The 18,362-nt window shown below is 39.0% G+C and overlaps 1 protein-coding gene across 3 annotated transcripts in view; it reads left to right on the top strand.

The window, feature by feature from the left end:
• Positions 1 to 18,362, top strand: part of nlgn2b (neuroligin 2b) — a 128,542-nt gene that overhangs the window by 101,747 nt on the left and 8,433 nt on the right. For all 3 annotated transcript variants that reach the window (XM_051684383.1, XM_051684382.1, XM_051684381.1), the window contains one exon: positions 15,448 to 15,633. In XM_051684383.1, coding sequence (XP_051540343.1) covers positions 15,448 to 15,633 — 186 coding nt within the window. The remainder of the gene's footprint in view (positions 1 to 15,447; positions 15,634 to 18,362) is intronic.

Genomic DNA, 18,362 nt, shown 5'->3' with positions numbered 1-18,362 from the left:
CATATCACCCTCTCTCCTCGCTCTACCCTCGCTTTTCCGGCGTCTTCCAACCCTTCATCAAATCTGTCCTATTTGAAGAAACAGATTACCCTAATTAGGTTCCTAATTCCACACAAGTCTTTATTTCAGCAGTTTACACTTTCTGCCATTTAGCACCAGCTCACGCGGAATCCCTGAATTATGATCAGTAGCGGTTCTAGCTTGTATGGCGCCCTGTGCAAAACTCCCTTCATTTCATATTTTTACATACCAAATGCAGCAGGTGAGCAGTTTCGAGATTTAGCGGGTTAGCTTGAATGTTTATTTCAGTTTTAGAGTAAGTGATTGTAAAGTCTAAACAAGTGGGACATTGATGGCATTATTTGACAGAAATAACTTAAATTAGCATTCAAACATGCCAGATCTGAGAGGCTAATGTTTTCAAACACTAAGCTGCCTCTCTAGTTTTTAGCTAATTGCTATATCAGACATAGCTAATGTTTGTTTGATGTATAAATGCCCTCTTTTCCCCGCCACTCCTTGGTAAAACAAGCAGTCTTTTGGTGCATCAAATTTGAATATTTTTATACCCACTGGCGAGCAGTTGTTGCTAGCGGAATGTTGCTAGCTACATGGTGTCGCTAGCCAAAGGAACTTATGTGCCCTTCAAGTGGAGTCGGAAATATCGTAATTACAAGTTCTAAGCACATGAACGATCAAGCAAAGTCGTAATTACAAGTGGGAAACTCGGAATTCTACATGATACACGAGTTGCCGAGATGGGACGTTGGAAGGAGCGTGTCGACAGGAAAGATGAAGGAAACAAATTATTTTGCAAAAACATTTAAAGTTCTGTACTTTATTTTAATAGTATTAATTTGTTATATATGACAGTCAACTAATGACTCACCTTTCGCTGCTTGGATTAAGCAAGTGTTTTCATTTATATTTATTCACTGGTACAACAGAAAAAAACTTTTGCCTTCATTCATTGTGTATTTGTTTGACTTTGGCTTCTTCCGTATTTTGTTTCCGACTTGAATGCGTGACATGTCATTGTAACAAATGCCCAACTCAGAGGTACGAGCTTCCTAGGTCCACTTGAAGGCAGCATTAATTGCTTATTTCCATTTAGAGTTAGTGATTATAAATGTTAAACATGTGAACCATTGATAGAATTATATGACTATAATAACAACTGAAGTTAGCATTCAAACCAGGTTGGAAAATTAACCGGGGCTTGGGGCAAATATGCCACTGAAATTGACAAAAAATGGCCCTGAAATTCAGAAGGGGTGGGGGGTGGGGGAGGCGGTTGTATGCCCGGATGTCCCCACGAGTTCCTGTTTTTTTTTAAAAAAAATTTTTTATTAATAACATCTTATATAGTTACAAATACATTCATTGTGATCTTCATTTTAATTTTAGACGAACATTATTTTTCATGTGCCGTACGTCGTGCAGATGTTATGGAGTCAGTGGCAGATTGCACAGATGGGCACTCTGCTTCTCTCGCTCCTCATCAGTTCAGTGTCACGCTCCCACGCTAAATTCCTTGACCGTTTGCTCCTCTCATTCAAAATAAACTGTCCTATTGAGTAACACTATCACTCTCTGATCTAAACTTCCCTGCTGATCATCCCATCTCACTTATGCTGGTAAAGTATCTGTCTAAAAAGCCTCCTCACCTGCTAGAGGCCAAAAGTGCGGGAGGGAGGGATGGATGTTATATATGGATGTTATATATTTAGTTAATCAGGTATGAGAAATTGTATAAAATAATGTAATGTAAACAAATTTTACAATTTACTTAATAATAATATTAATATATTAATGAATATGTATATGTTAAAAAAGCTTTTAATATTAATAATATAATAATACAGAGAACATTAACCACATTTACTGTGTGAATCATATCTCTGGCTGAATTGATTTTATTTTATTGGTAACAGCAGTATCTCATTATTCAAATTGAATTAATTGAATAAGTTGAAGTATTTGACATAAAAGGATGACACTTGAGTCGTTTTAAAAAGTTGCCTCTACAAAGGAAAAAAAAAAAAATGCCCCTGGTTGATATTGCCCAAAGATTGCCCCCTAATGGGAAAGTTAATTTCTGACCATGATTCAAACACGGCAGATCCAAGAGGCTTATATTTTCGAAAGCCTCATTAGTTTTTAGCTAACCGCTAAATCAGACATCGCTAATGTCTGTTTGACGTAGAAACAGACTTGCCTATTATTCATGTTTCAGTAACAGCTCAACCTCTAGTAAAACAAGCGGCTATTTTTCTGTAGTCTTTTGTAAGGTGCAGCCATGCAGACACAGAATATTGTTTTTATGTTTGTGGATATTGATGTAGCCTAACAGCAGGGGCCCTGCGAAGCACAGCTAATTAGCTATTTTACTACACTTAACCACTTGTTTTAGACGCCGATCTATTTCAGTATGAGAAACACTCACTCTCTTCTCCGAGGAACAGAAAGATAAATGGGGCTCTGAAGTGTATATTCCTCCGTGCGAAAAACTAGCTGACGGCTAGTTATGGAAAACTGACACAGTGCCATGTAGAGCTGGAGAAATGTGTTCTGTTTTGATTCAAATTAACTTTTTAAACTATAATATTCTGTTTCTTCAATTTAGATATTTATTTAATCTTCAATCTAGATCTTTTATTTTGCTATTTTTAATTCTTTGCTTTATAGCCTAGCTGGTCCTTGCACATTTGTCCTGATTGCTGGAAGTTCCTTTTTTCCTTTACCTCTGTCTCTCAACCTTTCTCCGTTTTCCTTTATTTCACAGCCACTAGGCATAACGTTGTAAATGCAGCCACCCGCTATTCCCCTGGTATGAAATATCCATGTTCTGCCATGAGCTTACTTTAGAGGAACTGGGCAGAGGAAAGCTGATAAAGATGGTCTTCTCTTATGGACTATATCTAGATCTTACATGACCATTATCTTCCATAATTCACTGTTGCTTGGAAATATTGTTGAAATCTATTCTTAGATCTGTGATTCATGAATAACACATTTATGTGGGCAATTACACAAGTAGATTTTGCATTCTTTCACACTGTCTCTCTCTCTCTCTCTCACTTGCCCCCTTTTTCTCCCTCTGTGCATCACCCACTTTTATCCCTGGTTCATTATTAGATACATTGCTATCTATCTATCTATCTATCTATCTTTCTATCTGTCTGTCTGTCTGTCTGTCTGTCTGTCTCTCTGTCTGTCTGTCACATGCATACAGGGGTGCCATAATGGTGGGGGTGGTGATTGTAAGGGCCTTGACAGACAGGGGTCCTAGCAGAACCCCCAAGACTTTTCCTGCGTGATTTTGTTATAAATGGACACTTCGCACTGGTTAGGTAAAATGAAGACTGCTCTTAATCTTCCTTGATAATAAAAGATGATCTAGTGTGTGGAATCCCCCTTAAGACGTTCAGTGGTTTACTCCAAAAGCGCTTCCCATCTGTACAGTGTGAGGCGTGACTTGTGCGCATTCTCGCGCTGGACACATTATAACCCAGGCTTAACTGAATCATGCAGAGCCACGCAGTACAGGCCACAAAACCTGAATTAAACTGAGAATATTCTTCTTTGAAGCAGTATGGTGAATGTCAAAAATCTCATAAGGCCAGACAGACTTGACATTTTAAAAGCACTGTTGAGGAAAAGATGAGAAAATATAATGTGCGCTATTATTGTAGTAACACCAACTGTAGTAACAGGTACTGTATGATTAGACAGAAATGTTAAACATTGATAAAAACTATAAAAGGGAAGGGGAAGTCTACTTTGTTTTATTATAACAAAGGCAGTTTTAATTATAGATTAAAATATTTAGGCTACTGTTTGTTTGTTTGTTTTTTCCAAAACAAAATGTAAAATGTGTTTTAAAGAAACATCTTGGTTACTTTCGTAACCTCTGTTCCCTGATGGAGGGAACGAGATGTTGTGTCGATGTAGTGACACTAGGGGTCTCTCTTGGGAGCCCCAAACACCTCTGATCTTTGAGAAAAGGCCAATGGGAATTGGCGAGTGGAATTTGCATGCCACTCGCAACCAGTCATTCAGGTTTTGTGCTAAGGAGCCGAGACAATGTCTCAGGGCCTTTTCTGAACATTTGGGTACCGCAGCCTTTCGGGCATGTGGTGAATCAAAGAAAAGGCAACAAAGGATTCTCCTCTCGGCCCTCCACCGGAGGATGGAGTGGTCTGCTTACCATCTCTAGGCCTGCAGCAGGTCTCCACGTGCCTGGGTCGCCCGTCTCAGGGGCGGCTAGAAGCCTTCCTCGGGTTCTTGGTGGCAGGCTGTGAGACGGGGGGGGCGTTTGCTTCCTGCGGGCGGCTCTACACCGGGGCCAGGCCGCGGCGGAGCCAGTGTCCTCGCCGCAGGGGGACGCCGGGGCAGGATATGCTGAATAGCCTCTGTCTGCTTAACCGGTGAGAATTGCTGGGCAAAGTCCTCGACGGTGTCGCCGAATAGGCCGACCTGGGAGACGGGGGTGTCAAGGAACCGTACCTTGTCAGCCTCCCTCATCTCGACCAAGTTGAGCCATAGGTGGTGCTCCTGGACCACCAGTGTGGACATCGCCTGCCCGAGAGCCCGCGCCGTGACCTTCGACACCCGGAGGGCGAGATCGGTCACCGAGCTCCACGTCGGCCTGCAACTGGGTGACCGCACCCAAAGGTGGGAGCCCAGTCGAGTGTTTGGCGTCAGACTGGACCAGCCCGCTCTCCGATGCTGCGATCGAGAGCTCATCCGCTTCGTGAGCACCGAATGAGATTGCGAACTCGCCCTGAGACGAGCCAGCGGTCTCATCCCAGTGGGGCGAATGAGCGTACTGGGGAATGGGAGGTTCTTGGGGGGTTACCGGGCTGAGCGGCTCCCATTGGGGTCCCCAAATTGCCCCCAGTGCTAACCGACATGGCCTCAAACCTGTAGGTAGAAGGACTGAGACGGGGAGCCACTGGGGTGGCTTTCCCTCTAACGAAGGATAGCCGCGACCACAACATTGCCATGGTCATGCTCTCGCAGTAAGAACATGACCCGTCCATGAATGCTGTCACCGCTTGGGCAGCGCCCAAGCACGTAAGACAGCGATCGTGGCCATCAGAAGCAGAGAGGTAATGACCGCGACCAGGAAATAAACACAGACGGAGAGGCATCTTTAAAAAGACGCTCTCCTTCAGTGCCACTCTTTTAGTAGGGAAAATATACTCTTTTATTGCAAGAATATATACTCTTTTAGACTGTAGAAGCTCCCAGGGGCGTTCTCTGCACTCCACCAGTGCGCGAGGGGGAGAAGCCGCTGTAACGTGCAGTAAATCCAACAGCTTTTATAGAGGTGAATGGATCGGCGAAGAAATTCAGCTCGCTGAAATACAAGCAAGTGGTTGCAAGCCAGCTCCTTTTATACCCGTATGTCCGGGGGAGTGGCATGCAAATTCCACTCACCAATTCCCATTGGCCTTTTCTCAAAGATCAGATGTGTTTGGGGCTCCCAAGAGTGACCCCTAGTGTCACTACATCGGCACAACGTCGAGTGAGTGACAGATAGGGAACCATAGTTACATTGACCTATTCAATAATGATGAGCCATCCATAGTTAAACCTGTGGTAATTCTTATAAATAAGAAAAGTAAAATCAAGGGTTTAAAAGGTTTAGTTCACCCAAAAATGAAAATTCTCTCATCATTTACTCACCCTAATGCCATCCCAGATGTGTATGGCTTTCTTTCTTTTGCTAAACACAAACAAACATTTTTAGAAGAATATTTCAGCTCTGTAGGTCCATACAATGCAAGTTAATGGTGGCCTAGACTTTGACGCTCCAAAAATGAAATAAAGTCAGGGAAAAGTTAATCCATAAGACTCCAGTGGTTTAATCAATGTCTTCTAAAGTGATCCAGTTGGTTTTGGGTGAGAACAAACAAAAATATAAATAATTTTTCACTGTACATCTTGCCATTGCAGTCTTTAGGCACGATCATGATTTCAAGCTCGATTACAATTCCTAGTGCTTGACGCATGCGCAGAGTGCTAGATGGCGCTTGGAAGTGTAATAGAGCTTGAAATCATGATTGCCAAGGAGACTGCTGTCAAGATGTACAGTGAAAAAGGAGTTACATCTTGGTCTGCTCTCACCCAAAACCACTTCGGAAGACATTGATTTAACCAATTAAATCTTATGGATTATGTTTATGCTGACTTGATCTGCTTTTTGGAGCTTCAAAGGCCTGACCACCATTCACTTGCATTTGATGGACCTACTGAGCTGAGATTTTCTTCTAAAAATCTTTGTTTGTGTTCTGCAGAAGAAAGAAAGTCATACGCATCTTAGATGGCATGAGAGTGAGTAAATGACGAGAGAATTTTCATTTAAAGCCTGCACCTCTTTGAATTATGGGCCAAGCTATCAGTTTTTCACATGTATAAAATCTGTTCTATTATAATGCTGTTGTAGGGGAAAAACGTTGGTTTTGTTTGCCTACAGATATTGCACAAGATGACTTAACCCTAGAACGCATATGTAACTTTATCCCTCTTTAATACATTATATTATTACATATATTATTTTTCAAGGTAATTTAACTCTAATGATATCTGTATAACTAATTTACATTTTTTTAAAGTTTATATATCTTTTATTGAATTATGAAGACTGTCAGACACATTGAAATGAAGTATTCACTTTTGGGTGGGAGTCTAAAAATGCTGATATAACAGAAATATGGGCAATTTCTATTTTTGGTGGTAAAATATGAAATGTCTCAACAACTCTGCCCACACAAACATATACATATAAGTACAATGGACTAGGATAAAATATTTTTTACAAAAAATGTAGTTATAAAATTGTAAAATTACAACCTCATGTACTCTATATTGCCATTTGACTCTATATTTCTATATTACACAGTTCACATGATAGAAGACACCTTAATTGAGGAATACCTGGAGTGGCAGATCAAAAGACCAATTCATGTTAAAATTATGTCTTAAAAACTAGATGCTGAGTAATTTTTGACCCACATATGCATTCTATGGTTGAATCCATATTTGAAGCATGCTGTAAAAAATCTGATATTCCCATTAGAAACACAGTCCCAATTCACTAAAATGGCATTCATTTATTGCAAAGTTATATTTATTAAATGCATTGTTATTTCAATTATTTTAATGAACTTTTCAAACTTAGATTTGTTTTTAGTGTCTCTTAATTAATGTGCAATCATGATTATGTTTGCATTTATTATTAATGATAACTTTTAATAAAAAAGAAAAAAATGTTGTACGGGTTGCGATAAGATAGTGGGCCCAGAGTGCAAAGTTGTCATGGGGCCCAAAAATCCTTATGCGTCCCTGCATACATGCAAGAGTATTCATCCATCATCCATAATACAAGGCAGCATATCTATCTATCTGTCTGTCTGTGTATCTGTCTGTCTGCCTGTCTGTCTGTTGTAATCTGTCTGTCTGTCAATCATGCATGCATAGATAGAAAGATTATCCATCCATCCATCCATCTTTTCCCCTGCATCACCTATTCATCTCTCCTCCACTCTAGAATGCAACACTTTCTCTCTCTGCTGTTCACTGGTGTGGTGCATATGCTTGAGTCCAGCTCCAAACTGCTGCTCTCAGCATCAAAGTCTGCAGGAGATTCCACTCAGCACACAGCTCACAGAGAAACTTAGAGAGAGAATCAGAGCAGTGTACAGGGTTAGACATTTGACTGATCATTTTTCTAAATTGTAATATGATATTTTGTAGCACATATGGACGCAACCTGTTGTTTAAGATAATCACTGCATTTTTGCAACATTGTGTCTTTACGGTTGCAAAACACATCCCTCTGAAAGAAGAAGTGGCACGTTGCCAGGCAACAGCAGCAAACAGCTCAACAGAAAAAGGTTAATATGAAGGCAGTCAAACTCACAGACCCGTCCTTACAGCAACCAATTCCTGAACACCATTCTCCCATTGATCAGTCTCTTATCTAATGGCTATGCTGGAATAGAATACTAGCATAATGTGTACTGCACAGTATATACTGTATACTGCCTATTTTATCTTGAATGGGAAACAGCATGCATTATGCAACGATTAACGTAAGATGCCACATGACCTCAATGCACTGCACATTTAATCCAGTTATTTATTTCATTAATTACTATGTTTATTATGCATTTTTTATTTAATTACTGCCAACAAATCATAAGTCAAGATAAAGTTAAAATTTGTGGTTTATATTACTTACGGATCATTTGTCACACTGGAAGTGGAAGGTGAATTTTTTGCAAATATAGAAGGTCATCTGGGTGTTCCATGCATATAGAAAATGTGTATACTGGACACAGCATACGTAATGCATACTGCTAAAATAGTAAGTGTAGTATTTTAATATGCTGTTCCAAATGATTCAACCCTTTTAGGATTTAGACCTGATATGGGACTTTTAAAAAATACCTCACGTCCCCACTAATTTGCACTAAAGTTGTATTTGTGCTGCACTCCATGACTTTGCTCTTCTTTAGGGACTTGTCTATTGTGGCCTGATCTGGTAATCGGATGAATATGTAATTTATGTATTTTTGAAGAGGTTGTACTTGACTTGTGAGGCCTAAGCTTACAGGACAATGTTATTTAGCACACATTCTTAGTTACCTTCCCTGGTAATGTCATTAACCCGATTTTTTCCCCTCATGTGCGATACAGATGTTGTGTTGGGGGGTGGGGGTGGGGGAGGCAGGGAATATTGAATCTGACATTTTCAGTTCTGATCTGGGCTACTTTTATATGTGGAGATAAATCAGATACATATTTACATTTTAAATTGTATTTTCACTTTAGTGTGCAGAGTCAGTTCATTCATGCAATTTTGTATTCAAATAACAACAATCATAAGTATACAGAAAATTGCAAAAATGTATTTGTTTACAATGTATATTGATGCACATTAGAAGTCCCTATGTATGAATATGCATGTGTCCCTACTATAAAGTATCCCATAAGTAGTATGTCAGAGTCCTCAGTATTTATTAAACAGTAAGTGAGAAGTTCCCAGATGACCTACTACATCCAGTGAGATTCTAAAGTGTGCAACCAGTGGACACTTTACTATCCCAAATCCCACAATAGCTGAGAAGACATCTTATTCAAATACTGAATAAAAAAAAAAATGGCTGAGAACCGCAAGTCGGGTGGCTCATTTCAACTGTAAGTGCTATATATACACCAAGAAATGTATTTCTTGTGGTTGAAATGTACTTGTTTAACAAAACCAGAGTAAATAATTTACACTGATTTTGTTGCAATGTCATATATTCTGATCACATGACAATGCCCACGTTCCAATATGAAGTATGTCCGGGATTGTGTATTCATACTAACCTGCATACCTAGAAAACATACTTCATTAATGTCCGAGAAGTTACTTCTTAGTATGTGTATGTGAATATGGATACAGCTCATGTCTGTTAAAAAACAAAAATGTACATGTAAAACCTAATTGACTGTTGTTATTTCATCATTTACAAATGCTGACCAACCCTTCCTGAGTCGTTACTAGTGAGTGACTGAAATCAAAAGAAACATTGCTAATCTTGTGTTTTGTTTTAGCCCAGATATGATTGCAACAGTTTATACTACTGATGCCCTCAGTCATAAATATATGCTACTATTTTACACAGGCTCTAAATGAGTGTGGCAGAGGCAGTGGTTCCTGTAGCCTTTATTATACAATGTCAAAACACTTTTTTACCATCTGTAATAAATCTTTTTCAAAGAACTCTATTTTAAGTGTATCTCTCCAACTACTACATGCAGGGAAAGGCTTTTATATGTAGCGCCACTGAGTGTCTGATCTGTTTTAGTATTGTTTGTTATTTTTAATATGATGTGCCATATGTTGTCGTTTGTCATCTGCCTCACAGGCTAGACTCCTGAAAAAACCATAGCAGTTTTTCCTTTTTTTCCTTTTCGTACTCTTAGTCTCTCTCTCTCTAAAACACACATACACAGTCACTTGTTCGCCAACACTTAGATATTGGGTCTGAGGGCACATAGCTTTCAAGTACGGGTCTATTTTTATCTGTTTTACCCTCTTATGTCTTTTCCCCATGTTCTTTTCATATTCTGGAGGAAGCCTATCTTTAACCGCCTGAAGAGTGCTTTCATAGACATTCAGTATATTTTGAATTTTCCCTTTTTTCTCTCCACATTTTCATGTCTTCAGTGCCAAATGATTAGTTCAGTTAGAATTGTAAAGTAGACGCTCTTACATAAGATCTTTAGTTCTCATTTGCACTGTGACTCCAGAGCCGTGTACGCCCAATTTTAATGAGCTGTAGCACATATTATTCATACAGGTCCATAATGGTGTACAGAGCCCTCATTTTTAAATATACAGTATAAAGGGATAGTTCACCCAAAAATACAAATTCTGTCATCATTTACTATCCCTTTAAATCTTCGGTTTTGCTATCCGAAGAAGAATGGTCTAAGCGCATAAACTAGCTAACCAGCCACACCCATTGCAAAAAGATTCCTGACAGGATGATAACAAAGGTCCACTGGTAGTGATAACAGTTATTTTTAACACAACACCCCACCAACCCCTGAAGTTCACAGTACTGAGCATTAGGGCCTGGGTAGCTCAGCGAGGATTGACACTGACTACCACATCTGGAGTCGCGAGTTCGAATCCAGGGTGTGCTGAGTGACTCCAGCCAGGTCTCCTAAGCAACCAAATTGACCCGGTTGCTAGGGAGGGTAGAGTCACATGGGGTAACCTCCTCGTGGTCACAATTAGTTGTTCTCGCTCTCAATGAGGCGCGTGGTAAGTTCCACGTGGATCGCAGAGAGTAGCATGAGCCTCCACATGCTGGGAGTCTCCGCGGTGTCATGCACAAAGAGCCACATGATAAGATGCGCAGATTGACTGTCTCAGAAGCGGAGGCAACTGAGACTTGTCCTCTGCCACCCGGATTGAGGTGAGTAACCGCGCCACCACGAGGACCTACTAAGTAGTGGGAATTGGGCATTTCAAATTGGGGAGAAAAGGGGATAAAAATTAAATAAAAAATAAATAAATAAATAAACAGTACTGAGCGTTAGAGAAAAAAAAAAGGGTTCTGCTAAAGCTTTCATTGTGCTATAATTAAAGGCACAGATGTTTTAGAGCAATCATGGATAGATTTCTGAACTACCAGTGGGGACTTTGATTCATCACAGTGATTTGAATCTTTTGAATCAGTTCACCAAAAGGCTTGTTCAGATTCATTCATTGATTTTTTCAGTCACCCTTCTTGTGGGCTACATCATTATACCAGTTGGCAACCAGTGAGTGACTTTGAGTCATGGCCTTTAACGACATCTATCCCAAAGGGTTCTATTGTTTACATTACAGTTTTTTTAGTTTTTTTTTTTTTTTTTTTTGTGGTTTTTTTATAAAATGAGGCTATGTTTTCTGTACTGAATACTGCCTACTGTTTTTATTTTATTTATTTTTTATATAGTATGGGAAACTGTGCACATTATGTATTAGTATTTCAAACAGTAGTACGCCATGTTACTTTCACATGACCTCATTGTGCATGTTTTAATCTGTGACTGGTTATCATCTCAGAAATATTAATAAAATGCTATTTTCTATTTGTTAATTCAATCTTGTGTAAAAATGTCTTGGCAGTCCGATCTAATAGAGTGCAACAGTCTGGTTCCGGAAGTAAAATCCCATTCATTTTATCAATAGAAGAATTGATAAAACTTTACGACATAGTTCCATTCGTTAACATTAGTTATGCATTGGAATTTATTAGTCTTTGTTAATGTTAGTAAATAAAAATACAGTTGTTCTTTGTTAGTTCCTGTTATTTCATAGTGCATTAACTAATGTTATCATACAACTTTGAATTTGTATTAGTATATATTGAAATTAACAGTAACCAATATTTATAAATGCTGTAAAAGTTTTGTTCATTGTTAGTTCATTTTAACTAATGTTAACAAATGGAACCTTATTGTAAAGTGTTACCGAAGAATTTATTTTTAACGATAACTTATTAAAAGATAGGCCTGTCGAGAGCTCCTAGGTTGTTAATTGATGGTATATGCTTCTTTTGAAGCCATCAGTCCAGGTATTTTTCTAAATTACATTCAATAGCATTATTTCTGGTGAAGAACTACACTTTACATGAATCCTGACAAGAAAGACCATCAATCAAAGAGTCGCATCAAAAAAGTGCACCAAAAGAGCACTGCATCGACCACCCACTTCCATTACGCATTGCATATGTTGCAAGTCTCCCTAGAAACTACTTATATATTGGCATATACCTGAATATTTTGCAATAAACTTAAAATACAATATATTTGTTCTGTACTTATAATCAACAACATTAAATTAATAGTTTTATTATTTATGCATCATTTGCAGTGCTTCATGGTATTGTAATTAATTCCCTCATTAAAGACGTTAAGTACACAGTTTTGTGCCTTTGTCTTTTGTTCCAATTTTTAAATACTTTTTTTTTGCTTTAAGAAAATTTCTAATGTTGTGATCAAAGTCCATTTCAAGACAAGTCATTCCACTCAGAGGTCACCCGGCAGAACGCTTCTGGGAAGCTATTTTCTATGGATACAAAATTTGTGAGCACCTATTATGGTTTTTCAAATATTACCTTTCATGTAGTGTATAGCTGTATGTGAATGTAAAAAAGTCTGCAAAGTTTCAAAAATCAAAGTGCACAACAAATGGAATTATTGACTCCCAAAAGAAAGAACCGATTCTGAACACCTGAAACGAGTCGTTAGTAATTCCAGACTTACTTCCTGTACTAACCTACGTAATTTGGTAACAAAAAACCCGCCTCTGGTCTTCATTGGCTGCTCGCGAACAGCTTTGACCCGCCCTCAAACACTACACTAAGCGGTAGACCAATCACAACAGACTGGGACATCTGGCTAATCAGAGCAGAATAGGCTCTCTGAAAGGAGGAGTTTAGAATGAATCCTTTAGAACGGATCATTGAACGAGTCGTTTTTGACACTGGGAAAAAAAGGTAATGCTGCAATTTAAATTATGAGCAAATTAAAGTGTTTTTTGACCTTGGATGCATGTAAATCTATTGTATGAGACCTCTAAAACAAAATTAGGCACGTTTAAAAACCATAATAGGTGCTCTTTAAATCTCCAAAGTAGTTTGTCAAGATCATATTTCAAATCAGCAGTAAGATCTGACAACAATGGTATCATAAATTGTGGTTAATTAGCTCAGATCACGTAAAATAAATAAATAAATCAAATCACGCTTTTTCAGGCTGGTGCAGCTAATGCATATGTGCTTTCTCAATGTCCGTATCTAAAAGGTGATTGGTCAGAGACTGTCTAGCCCGAGCTCTTGTATTTAAATGAATGGGTCAAATTAGAACACCCAATATACATGTAGAAAAGGAAGTCCCACCTTACAGGCAGGGGTTAGAGTTAGAGCCAATCACCTTTTAGATACAAAGATGCACCTTTTTTTTGCATGATCTGAGCTTAAGACGCACAATTTATGATACCATTATTGTCAGATTTTAGTCCTGTTTGGAGATTGGAGAAGTGTTTTGGAGATTTTGGTCTCTCCCCACTCAAGTAGATAGGAGATGTACATTTATGCCACCTGTTAACAGAAAACAGTGATGGGTCATTCATGAACAATTAGTTCATTTTGAACTGTATAGGCACTGTACAGGAAATAGAAATTAGTTAGTTTCACCTTTCAACTCTTTTGGTCCGAGTCGTTCGTTCTTTTGTCACATGACAGCCGTATATGCTATGCATTGCTCACACAGGAAACAGAAATGATTAGTTCACCTCTTGAGTCATCTGGTCTGGTCACGTGACAAAAGAACAAACGACCCAGACAAGAAGATTCCAGAGGTGAACTAATCTTTCTGTTTCTCATAATTTGTCCTTGGCTGTATTATAAATTTTCCTTATTGGGACTATAATCAAAGTTTGCATAAGTAGATGTGTTGGGGGGGATTTGGCTATTGAAAATGTAACATTTTAATTTAATTCTGCTCAAATGAACGAAATGGCTTTAATAAAGATTAATTCATTTTGCTGAACGAGACTCAAAGATCCAAGTCAGTAAAATGATCCGATCTTCCCATCACTAATAGAAAATAGCTGCCTAGGAGCGTTTCCAAGATGGCAGCCAGGTGGACTGACTTGCCTTAAAGGGTCTTTGGATTGGCTCTTTTACGTGTAAGGCGGGACTTTCTTTTCTACACTCATCATGTTGGCTCTTCCAATTTCTCCAATTCATTTTAACTCAAATGGTTCGTCTCGGGCTAAACAGTCTCTGGTTGTGATTCACCTTGGAGCAGGATGCTTTGATTCGTGGCTTAGAACTCTTTAGAAGAATTTAATTAAATCTCTATGGATAATGAGTTAAGCACATTTCATTATGGGATACCATACACAGCGCAGTATTGTCTGTTGTATACTGTACATTTTGGCAAATGTACTAGGTCATCCCAGGCTTTCTGTGCATAGAGAAATGCAAATGCAAAGTGGTCATACCATTTAAGTAGGATGGTCAGCCTGATCTCACATAAAATTCGGCTAGTATGTGCCAATTTTTCTTTAGCCGAAATCAGTATACGTTGACCGAATTTGAAAACACTGCCTCCAGAGGCTAAAGCGGTAAGTGTTTCAGAGCATATAAACAAGTGTGACATCCATTTATATCCAGGAGAGGTCGCCAGAAGCCAGTTGTAAAAAGAATTGTTTTCAGCTGAACAGTGAAGAGAAATTTTCATTTTATTTAATCAACCCCCCAACCAAAACCCAAATCTAACCATAACCATTAGTAGAGACAAAATACAATGTTAGGGATAAAAATGCAACCTCCTTATCATGCTCGTGGTTGTTTTTACAAACGTGATTACTTCCTCATTTGAATGGGGATTGAACTGTGGTCTCCCATGCAACTGACGCAATGCGCTAACAGTCGTGCCATGAGGGAAAGTAATTATTGTTGAGCCGTTCCAAATATGTCTAATGGTAGATAGGGCATGTCAGTGAGTCGGCATACTGTTGCCGATCCTAGGGTACCGGAACTTTCGGAAACAGCATGCCGACTTCTCGTGTGATCATGATGGGATGGTAGTGTGCTATTCCAAATATGCATATGTCATCCATGGTCGAAAGTCTATGCTAAAAATTTAGTAGGACTGTATTCCTTATAGAAAAAAAGAAAGTTGCAAATTAAGATGTCTATTTAAAGGCGTAATCTTCTGCCTTCTACTTCCTGCTTTCCTTTTAGTATTGCACTTTGCTCTTCTTGGACTCTGAGTGCTTGATCTTGGTCAAAATATTGATTGTGGTCTTTTTATACCATGGACTTTTAGTCCACACTGTCTCTTATCTTATCTTTAGTCTAACTCTCTTACTCTCTGCAGGTTTTCTGAGCACTGGAGATCAGTCTGCAAAGGGGAATTATGGGCTATTAGACCAGATTCAGGCTCTGCGCTGGCTCAATGAGAACATTGGCCACTTTGGGGGAGACCCAGAGAGAATCACCATATTTGGCTCTGGGGCAGGAGCCTCATGTGTCAACCTTCTCATCCTGTCCCATCATTCTGAAGGTTTGAACTTCTGTTATCACCATCATCACCATCAATCAATAAAATAAAAAAATCTGTCACTTAAAGTTAATAACTGTTTTTAATGCTTTATATATATTTAAGCAATGCAATTCAATACTTTAAATCAGTGGTTCTCAGTTGTTTGGTTGTGACCACCAGTTGAGAACCACTGATTTAAAGGTTTGTTCTGGTGGGATTGTGGAGCATGAAAAAACATGATGAATGCAAATAATGAAATAAAACCAATTGTGCATTGTTATGATGGCAAAAAAAAAAAAAAAATGTTGGACTCACTTTATATTTAATGTATTGAACTACTACTTTTTTTTTTCTTTTTTTTTATCCCCTTTTCTCCCAATTTGGAATGGCCAATTCCCACTCATGGTGGCGCGGTTACTCACCTCAGTCTGGGTGGTGGAGGACAAGTCTCAGTTGCCTCTGCTTCTGAGACAGTCAATCCACGTATCTTATCACGTGGCTCGCTGTGCATGACACCGCGGAGACTCACAGCATGGGAGGCTCATGCTACTCTCCGCGATCCACACACAACTTACCATGCACCCCATTGAGAGCAAGAACCCCTAATCGCGACCACGAGGAGGTTACCCCACGTGACTCTACCCTCCCTAGCAACTGGGCCAATTTGGTTGCTTTGGAGACCTGGCTGGAGTCACTCAGCATGCCCTGGATTCGAACTCATGACTCCAGGGGTGGTAGTCAGCGTCAATACTCGCTGAGCTACCCAGGCCCCCCACTGAACTACTAATTAATCATTTGATAAAATGCACTTACTATGTACATATGTGTTGTTGCATTGTACTTTCATTTAAAGTACCTGCATTTAATTGCATCTGTAGTTACACTGTTAACCTTATGCCTAACTGTAAACCTAACCTAACCCTAAACCCATACCTCAACCTCAGTAGCAGCAAATGTGAATCTTGTGAAAATTTTGCAGAACAATATGTACTTACACAATAAATACATTGTATTATATGTAGTTTAATGTTAGTACATGGTAAAGACACCTAATATAAAGTGGGACCAAAATATATTAGGCAGATACCTGGCCTCATACTTGAAAACCATGAGCAAAACTACTCAAAGTAAAAGAAAATACAACCGAGACAATATTAAATACGGGCTTATTGCAACAAGAATAAACATGGTTTGTGGCCACAATAATAATAAAATGTTTTGTGCTGTGCTGTGAATTCTTGGCTGCCGAGAGCATGAAACCATCAAAATTCAATTTTGTACGGTAAACAATTTTGCTACTGTGTTGGGTTGCAACCCAATGTAAAATCTGGGTCCTGAAGCAAAACCAGTTGGAAACCACTGCTCAAAATGTTATGAATATTTTGAAGGCACCGGTATATATTAAGGCTGAAAGTGAGACTCATTTTTGCCACTGCCTTATATGTGTGAGTTTGTGTGGGGGTGTGTAGGTGTGTGTGTGTGTGTGTGTGTGCGAGACTGATTCATGCCGCTATCATGAGATCACACGTGCGTCTGCATTTGATGCCAGTTTATAATGAGAGCAGTGTGATAAAAATGGAGGGATGTGAGACAAATTCATAATGAGCAGTGTGTACAACTAAGTGTGTGTGTGTGTGTGTGTTGGACTGCAGCTGAGCTGATTCTTAATTGATTTCATAGGGAACTGAAGCTGGGGGGGTCTTGTAACAGAATGCAGTGTGTGTGCGTGTGTGTGTTTGGGGGAGGACATTTTAATAATTAATAACAGAATCTGCAGATGAAAACAGTGGGACACTTTACATAATGGTGCAGTAGGGTTCTGAAAGCCAAGATGGTTTCCTCCCGGTTATCCAGAATGTTTTTGAACTCTGCTGAGCTCACTTTGTTTCACTTGCACTCAAATAATAAATCAGAGTTTTATCCTGCCCCATTTACAGCACATATAACTTGTTGAACAACAGCATGATCTTTCTATGCAAACTGGCACCATGTTACGCTTTGCCAAAATTAGAACTAAAAATCTAAAGGGGAAATCTAATTTTCTTTGATCTTTTGAAATAAAATGGCTCAATGTGCTATAAAAATATACTGTACCTTTCATCCCTAGTGAAAAAATCCCATTAAAATAAAGCTTATTGAAATCCTCAGATTTCTGATGTAAGAAACCCGAATGCACCAACACATTTGCACATTTACATGTTAACAAGGTTGTTTACATAGAAGTCTTGAAGGCACAGCACCCATAAAAAGGACCCATTTAATAATACACATCAAAACAGGATCTAAAATAGTTATGAAAAACCTCAGTGGGAAAATTATAAAAATGTAGGATATGACCCCCTTAATTTATAGATGTGAATGCTTGTGTAGTCCAAACAACCAAATAGATTTGTAGAAGGCACGGACTGGCCAACTGGCTTTTGGGTCGGTTTTTATTTCAAATCCAGGGCCAATTTCTCTTCCCAATCCACCCCTGTTTGGTAGTGTAGCCTAGTAGTCAAGTTGCTGATTTGAATGTGCATGAGCAAATCATCAAGCTATTTCAATTAAGGTCACCATTGTCTTTGACCGTTACGCCACATCTCACAGTTTTTTCAGTGTCACGTGCAGTAACGCTACATTTTTAGACACTGTTTCAAGTTAAAAAGAATTTTACATTTAAAAATGCGTCTCAAAACAGATGCATTCTGTACTATTCATTGCAATGTGTCTTGCTTTTTTTTAGCAAAAGAGTGTGTTCGGTCTGAATG

Source organism: Myxocyprinus asiaticus, chromosome 42 (assembly GCF_019703515.2).
Source record: "Myxocyprinus asiaticus isolate MX2 ecotype Aquarium Trade chromosome 42, UBuf_Myxa_2, whole genome shotgun sequence".
Lineage (NCBI taxonomy): Eukaryota > Metazoa > Chordata > Actinopteri > Cypriniformes > Catostomidae > Myxocyprinus > Myxocyprinus asiaticus.
This window is presented reverse-complemented; position numbering and strand designations above follow the sequence as displayed.